This window comes from Penicillium waksmanii (genome assembly GCF_028829765.1).
Source record: "Penicillium waksmanii strain IBT 27052 chromosome Unknown utg000008l:1.0-5622682.0:1.0-5626561.0, whole genome shotgun sequence".
NCBI classification, from domain to species: Eukaryota; Fungi; Ascomycota; class Eurotiomycetes; order Eurotiales; family Aspergillaceae; genus Penicillium; species Penicillium waksmanii.
Genome location: NW_026643254.1, coordinates 5,548,478 through 5,556,625, shown reverse-complemented (window position 1 = coordinate 5,556,625; position 8,148 = coordinate 5,548,478). Strand labels below are relative to the sequence as shown.

Genomic DNA, 8,148 nt, shown 5'->3' with positions numbered 1-8,148 from the left:
AAGACTTTAGGATCACACTGATCACGAGCAACAAAGCGGCGGCTCTTACGTTGAAGAACCCGCGACAACAGTCGGGTCAGGAATTTGTCTGCCAAAGCTACAAGCTGATGAGCAGATTGCAGAGGCATGGAAATCAGATCAGCGTCCGGTGGGTCCCCACTAGCGAAGACAACAAACTACTAGGGATGGCGAAAGAGCACGCGAGAGCCGCGACGCAAGAAAATGCTATCTCGCAAGTACAGGTCCCCAAAATGAAATCGACGACTCTGAAGATTGCGCATGCCCAAGCAGTCCCCAATAGCGAGTTGCCCGAGAACGTAGGCAGACACTCCCAGCGAGTAGATACAGCACTTCCAGGGAAACACACGCGACAGCTGTATGAACAATTATCGTGGAAAGAAGCGAGCGTGTTGGCCCAGCTCCGCACGGGCATGGCAAGACTCAATGGATATCTCTTTCGGATCAATGCCGCCGAGACCGATCAATGCGCATGTGGACAAGCAAGAGAAACTGTGGACCACTTTCTCTTTCGATGTCGGAAATGGACCGCACACCGGACAGAAATGCTACAATGTACCCACACTCACCGAAGTAACATGTCCTTCTTCTTGGGAGGGAAATCACCCTCCGATGATCAAAAGTGGAAGCCGAATTTGGAAGCCGTGCGAGCCTCAATACGATTTGCGATCGCTACGGGCCGACTCGAGGCCACCTAGGCTTGCCGACAAATGGATAGAATACCTCTTCTTACTAACCCCCAACACCTTGTGACAGACGGTAGACGCGCTTCAACTGCCGAGGATAGGATATTGAACACTTGAAGAAGCGCCTTCAAGCCAGTCTACTAACCAATACTTACCCACAGGGACCAGCTATGAGATTGGAAGCGGAAATGACAAATACGGAAGGGAACACTGTATGGGCTCCAAGGAGACACGGCGTATACCCAAACATGCATGTACTGGTAGATTAGTGATAGTTGCCCTTTCGGCTCAGCCGCCGGGCGTTAATGAATTGTGCGTGTGTATCAAAAATCAAAAACGCCAATACGGCATGAGCGCCGAACAATTCATGGACGCCATTAGCCGTCGACTTTGTGATGATGACCATTGCGTTTGAGCCTGTATCATCGCGCGCGCTTCCGCAAAAATCCGCGTTATTTCGCTAATCTGCACCTCTTCGCATTTTTGCCATTCTTCAGACTGTGCCTGGGATTCGTCCGAAGAGAAAGCAGCTTCCATCCAGCCACCCAGATACAATTTCCAGTGACCATGCGCCATTTTGATTGGACAAAGGTACTCCGGCTTGATTTGATATGCGGCACCCTTCTTAGATAAGAGTTTCGTGTAATCCTGAAGGGCTCGCTGTAATTCAAGCAGCGAACCAAGATCCAAGTCCTGGGCCTTGACTCGCAATAAGAGGGGCACCCAGTAAAGGCGCGGCGATTTGACCCAGAAAGTCCGACCGCTAGAGTTGAGCTCAGAGACGCGGGGGTGATCAACCAACTTTGAAGGTATTTGACGGAGGGTCTTCAATACTCGGTATTCGCGAACGGAATCTTCAATAAGAAACTGAGGAGACTCACGTCGATTAGAACCTGCTTCGCAAACTTTCAGGGGGCACAAAGAACAAGCGTGGCGACGAGTCAATTTCCACTGTCCTTTCGCGAATTGTTCCTGATGTCGAGCGCGTTTGACTATGCCATGGCGACCGTGATTCGACCTTGGCCGGTCGGGAATTCTGACGGGTATTGCAGTTGGTAAGTGGGCTTCTCCGCCAATCTGAAGTCCCGCAACCTAGTCGAGGTGCTCTCTTTAATAATATCAAGCGTGAGCGGCGAGAATAAGGAACGCCATAGGAAGGCAGGAGGGAAGGTGACTGGAAACAGAGAGGTCGTTCGGAAGGTTGTCCCTTATTGACAGTTGAGAACTTGAGATTATGCTATCACGTGATCACGCCAAAACATGCGGGGACAGATAATTTTTCCATGAATGTATTGAAAGGCTGCGCCCCCCGTCTTCTCATTCCCAATGTTAGCCGCCCTTCATGTCTCTCATATCTGCCTACTCTCCACTAGCGCACCATTGAGCTAGTTGAAGACTGCATTCCATGGAATAAGCCTCATCCATATAAAAAATAGCTGGTCGCCCGTAGTCTTGAAGCTGTGCCTGCAAGTACCATCCGTCCTTTGCAGGCTTCTTTTCCTTGTCTGCTTCCTTAGAATGTGTAGTCGTACTTCCCACAGTTCGTATTGTTGGTCTTGTTTCTTTGCTAGCAACGAAATGAAATCACCGAATACTAACTTCGACGTTCAGGCTTCTATTACGCCGGGATGAGCTTGCACAAGATACGAGTGGCCGCCTGACGCCAAGGGGGGGTCAAAGCTTTTAGTGCTGACGTGAAAAGGGATTTACTCCACAAATCCTGTTGATTGGACTAGAACATTTCCCAGATGTAACCCTGAAATCAGGGGTTTCGTGGGGACAGAAGCTTAATCCTTTCGCTTTATTATTACATAGCTGGAATCTGCCCATAAATTAGGGCGGGAGCAAACGTTGATATTTCACTCTTGCACCAGGATGAAGACTGTCCTGCTTCTTCTAGGTTTAGCTTTAGCGGCCCTTGCAACGACAGATCCGAATTATAATTCTTCGTTCCCTTTTCGCCCTAGAAACGTCACAGGACTTACAAGGGAGCTTTATTCGTGGGTTGGATCGTCAGTTCTTCTCCCCTCTGCAATTCAACTTTTGTCCTGACTGTTTAAAGATACTACAATGCAACGACAACTATCGAGCTTACGCCGGAATTTGTTGAAAACGATTCGAGCCATAAATCATGCAATCAAATTATGAACCAAACATACACATCACAATTCGAATCTTTTCTCGCCATCACTGAGCGCAGCCCTCAAAACAATGGGTCCAACCCAGTAAATGTGCTTTTGACTCTCTGGAAACCCGGTTTCAATTTTTCGTCTCTTTCATTTGGTTCTTCCGTTCCTTCATATGGCCCTTCACCTGAAGCTACCTTGGAGCGAGAGCGATATTATGGCGGGTTGGAGTCATTAAAATGGATTTTCGAGTCTGCTCCGTGAGTGGAAAAAAAAATAAAGAATAAAGTAAATAATTCCCACTAATTTGGAACTCTCTAGGTGGACGTTACTGCCGTCCGATGATAAAGTAGAGGATAACCTCAATATGACCTCGACATCGACCCAAGCGGGACGATTCAACCTTACGGGGTCAGCAAATGGATACAATAACGATGTCTTTGGCAATCTTCACAATTTTACGTTAGACATGGAACCATGCAATAGTCACCAAGAGTCGAAAACTTTTCAAATCGTCCTAGTCGGCAATGAGGACCCACTCGACATCAACTCAAATGTGACAAGAGCGACAGTAGAAGCAACTTTCGATGCCCAGACAGCAAACTTTACGTTATCTGGTAACTTTTACGCTATTCCATTCCCTTTACAGAATATAACAAATGCAACAAATGGGCTAGGGTCTGTGAGAGGCGCAATCAAAATATCTTTCGGCGGCGTTGTCGACTCTTACCGTTCAGATATTTTGGTAAAAACTAGTCATACCCCTACTTGGATTAGGACAGTAGGGTTCCAAAATAACTCACTCAATATCGGTTACGATCAAAAGGAAAGCAGTGGGGCACGATCAGCACTATACAGCTTGAGTTGGCTGCCTCTAGTCACAACTTTGATGTGTTTTCAGGCCAGCTTTATTTATGATGACCATATCTCAACATTCTATGAAACTAGACTAATTATCACAATTGATCTTTTTTCTCTTCCAATTTCACAGGCTAATTATGCAAAAGTCCCTTCCTCTTCACTTGCGAAAAGGCAAATTAGAGTACTGACCTCCCGCTTTGTAAATATAGCTCTGAAGAGGATAGTAGATTATTATTCGCAGATATGTGTTTACATAACAATTTTAAAGGGCTATAGCGTGATCTACATTTAATTTTACTAGGCCACGAACTGTACAAAAAGCTTGAAGCACCCTGGTAAAGTTTAGACGGATATTGAAGCCGTACTTAATCATTGAGGGGAACAAAACATTCTCATATAGATGCGGAAACAGTAGGTACGACGGACCGCCCTGTTCTCACTTGGCGGGATCATAGCTACCGTCTTCTTTGCTGTGTTGACTGCGCAGCCGGACAGTTCCAAGAGAGCCCGCAGCGTCGAAGATGATCCATACGTAACTGCAAACCATAAGGCGCTTTCCTGCTCTCGGTTTTGGATATTGATATCTAGCCTCGGAGTTTCCAGCAGGAGCTTGAGAACTGCAGATGAACAGTATTTGAGAGCCCTCATGACCGGGGTTCTCGCACGAAAGAAGGCATTGACGTTTACTCCGTGATGAAGCAACATGGGCGTGAGATCAACATTGTCATCTTTGGCGGCTAGGCCAAGAAGATTGCTGTTCTGATATTCGATGTTGAATTGGAGAATTACCGTTCGTAGAAGGTGGTACAGCGCTCTGCAGGATCTTGCAAGAGCGAATTTTGCGCAACCATGGAGGTATGCGGCAATCATCAGCACTATCTCTTGAGGCAAGTCTCGGATATGTCGCTTTTGAGACTATTGATTCTTTTTTTAGTTTCCCATGGGCAATATTTCGTGAGACCACTTGACGAACCATGATGTAAAAAAAGGGTTGAGAGGGCGTAAACTTAAGAGAAACTTGCGGAAAGCCAAGAGATTCGAGGGCAGCTTTATGAAGGGCTCCAGTGCTCGGCCCAGCCCATTCGACTAGAGCGTCTGCAGCCTTGAATGTGTATTAGAACAGGGCTCCTGGGATCTCTTCGGTCAATCCAGGGGTCTAGTCTCTGATGTCAAAGGCAGCATTGAGGGCCCAGGGCACTTTTCACTCCCAGGAACGCGAGAGATATTCCCCGGGATCGTTGCATTCTCTTCAGTATATCACAACCGGTGTGTCTCCAGACCACATGCTAGTTGCGCCCAGAGAAAAATACGTTGACAAGAGATTCCAAGGCATTATGAATGCCAGCGCCCAGCCCTAGGTAATACCATGTATTTTAAAATAGTATCTGATCCGGTATTCCGGAAGGACTCTCTACTTGCCACTTCAGGAGCCGTACAGCTTGCCACCAAAGCCTTGAAAAATGTGAAAGAAATTCCGCGTGAAAAATATCATGGCCACGGTTGTTAGCATATTTAAAGTAGATTCAGTGTAGCTTCGATAGCATCTCATCCCCTATAAAAGTTTCATTCAAATCAGATATCCTCAAGCTACGAACTATCTCAACCGCTCTTATTACACATTGCTTCGCCTTTTTGATCAAGCCAAATGAATACATCTGCTATCAGTCCAGTTCCTTTAAATTATTTCCGAAGTCATGACAGAGCCTCATGGAATGGCAGCCTCATGCTCGAGGAACTTACGGCGGCCCTGCATCCCCTGTCGCAATTCCAAAAAAGGATGCAGTAGAGATATACCCGCCTGTCAGACTTGCTGTGAACGTGGGCAACCGGATCTATGTTTGTATGAAGAACGGGTCCCTTTGGCGTTGGGGTACAAGACAATGCCGCCAACCCAGCCAAGAAACTCGAAGCGGCAAAAGGCTGTCTTCGAGGTCGAGCAGACGCATTATCATGAGTGGAATGACAAGACGATCGATGTACAAAAAGAGACCGGGCAATTTGCCAATCAATTGGGGCATGAATGCCAATCTCCATCTACCAATGACGTCTTATTTCCCGGAAACTTCCAAACCAGCAACGGCCTGATAGAAGATTGGACAAACGAGGGCGAAGTGGTGACATCGCAGAAGTCATCTCCCGGTCTTGTCGGTCGCTTTCCCATCACTACAGGCGATACTGAGGAGCGCCCGAGCTCTCGCCCGAGCTCTTTCGGCCCTTGTGCAACGCAGTCATACTTTGATATGGCACTTCCAAGAAATTCTGCAGTCTCGTTGTACCTAAGCGTTCACGGCTAACAATATTTCAGGTTTCCTTGCCACCTCGACTTCGCACACAAGTTCCAACAAATCGAACTCTTTCAGCAGAAAGCCGCCACCCCTTTCATCAGCTCTTACTAGTTCTAAACTACTTATTCATTACTGCAATGCTCCCTGGAAATGAAGGCTCCTTGTGGGCCATAATATACCGGAGTGACTATGAATGGGAGAAGAGTTTCGTCTTGCAGTACAGTCAGTTGCAGTCCTGGCTCAGTGATATCCGCGACGCTTTATGCGAATCTCAGGGCTTGCATACTATGTCCTACGAAGACTTGGAAATGCAGATCCGATATATTATGTTCCTTCTTGGACAATTTTCATCGCAAGAGTCTAGCTTTGCTCAAACGTGCTTCGAACAACCTTGTTTTCCTTACAGACCATTTGGTGTGGGAGCCAGTATCGCTCTAATATGCTACGCTTTCATGGGTATTGACGCTCTGCACATACGGGGCTACGAGTCGAAAGAGATCTGGTTACGTGACGAGCTGTTCTGTTCTGCCATGCTGGAGCATCTGAGAATGTCACCAATATTCTCACCTGACCTCTCGATGGGACAGCTGCAGTCCATCCTCACAAGCCTTCAAAGGGCGTTCCAGAACGAAGAAGTCAGGGTTGCGGCGGTACTTCCCCAAAGAATTGATGTCAAAAACAGAGCAGAGGTGATTGAATATTACACGCATGCATTCTTACATTTAGATCCGCTCCTTCTTTCCAGAATCTGTCTGGTTTGGGGGATTAAGCCATTTGCTAACTGCACCATTCGTGATTTGGCCACCACCTCTGCAATTTTGTTCTACAGCAAAGATCTGAACCGAGATCTAGAATAAGATATCAACAAGATCCCTGAAATCATGCAATCAAAGCCCGATCGCATCGTGGTCACGGAAATGTTTCATGTCAAAGCGTGGCAGGAAATTCGTCGGGGTGGCCGCCGAGAAGAATTGTATATTAATGTCTTTTATGTTTCTGTCGGACCTATGGCACAACGGATGGCCTGAAGGGCTGGCATATTGACTTGATGATCGGATACGAGAAAAAAAATCTAGTCTCCTCATTCGAATAGGAAGGACCACTTCAAAGATGTTTTATCGCATCATGACCTAGATAGTAGGCTGCGGTAAAGCTACCGGAAAAGAATCATGCATGCTCGCCGTGGTAAAAAGTACTGTACCGAAATTGAATTGATAGCATAGCTGGCTCCATGGCTATAAGTAGCCCTATGCAGCCTAGACAGTTCCCAAAAAGGTTCTTCTGTGGCGAGGCTGAGGACGTGCTTCCACAATCATCAACGTTGCGAATTTTCGCCTCTCTGCCGGAGTTGAGAAAGGCTGAGACTTTTGCTTGTGTATCATGAGTTGTTTCACAGGTAGAATCAGTTCAAATCTCAACGACATAGTGTTAGGCGAATCATCACTGAATGATCTGAACTATGATCCACCATCATCCGATTTCGAAATCTAATTGGAAAACTTGCGACCGTTATTGTATACTGGATAGCTCGGTGTGAATGTTTTTGTCTCGCCATCACCTTGCATATAAGTGTCTTGGTTTATTTTTTACACTACATCACCCCCTGTACAAGCCTGTGGATTGCCAACTTGTCTATCCAAGCTTCGCCGCATTGCTCTACGAAAAAATGGATCTCGATGGCAAACCATCGTACAGACACTCAAAGCTCGACTTCAGTCGCTTCCGTAAAAACCCCATTGGTATGTGATATCTGATTCCGGCTATGGCAAACCAAAAAGCTAATCCTGTCAAAGACAAGCCTCAACCTCCGGCGCATAGCTCCTCTGAAGTTTTTGTGAACAGGTTTCCTTTCCTATATTCGAAAACCGAGGAGCTAGTCTGGAAATGGGAGCAGTCGAAGCTCTATGGCCAGAGCATCAACACTAGCTTGCAGTCCACCTTCATGCCACAGAATCACCCTTCCAACAGACCTGACAGGGCAGGCAAATTTGTTTCCATGCAGAATGGAAGTTTTGTCGTGAAGCCTCCGGCCTACCTGACGAATCTGAAGCCGGAGGATTATCAGGTGGGATTTCTGCATACAGAAAACCTGACAGATATGAAGATCATTCTCCTTGGGCTACCCGAATGGAAAAGACCTTCGAAAGTCCGGGAAAGCATGCTTCGTTTTGA

General features: G+C 46.8%; 1 protein-coding gene across 1 annotated transcript; it reads right to left on the bottom strand.

Moving 5' to 3' along the window:
* Window positions 1-1,034: 1,034 nt before the first annotated feature.
* Window positions 1,035-4,667, bottom strand: N7481_010350 (uncharacterized protein; the record flags this gene model as incomplete). The annotated part of the gene is made up of 3 exons (XM_057269569.1): window positions 1,035-1,571; window positions 4,118-4,606; window positions 4,665-4,667. The coding sequence occupies 3 exons, from the start codon at window positions 4,665-4,667 to the stop codon at window positions 1,035-1,037; spliced, it is 1,029 nt and encodes a 342-aa protein (XP_057120246.1).
* Window positions 4,668-8,148: the final 3,481 nt, after the last annotated feature.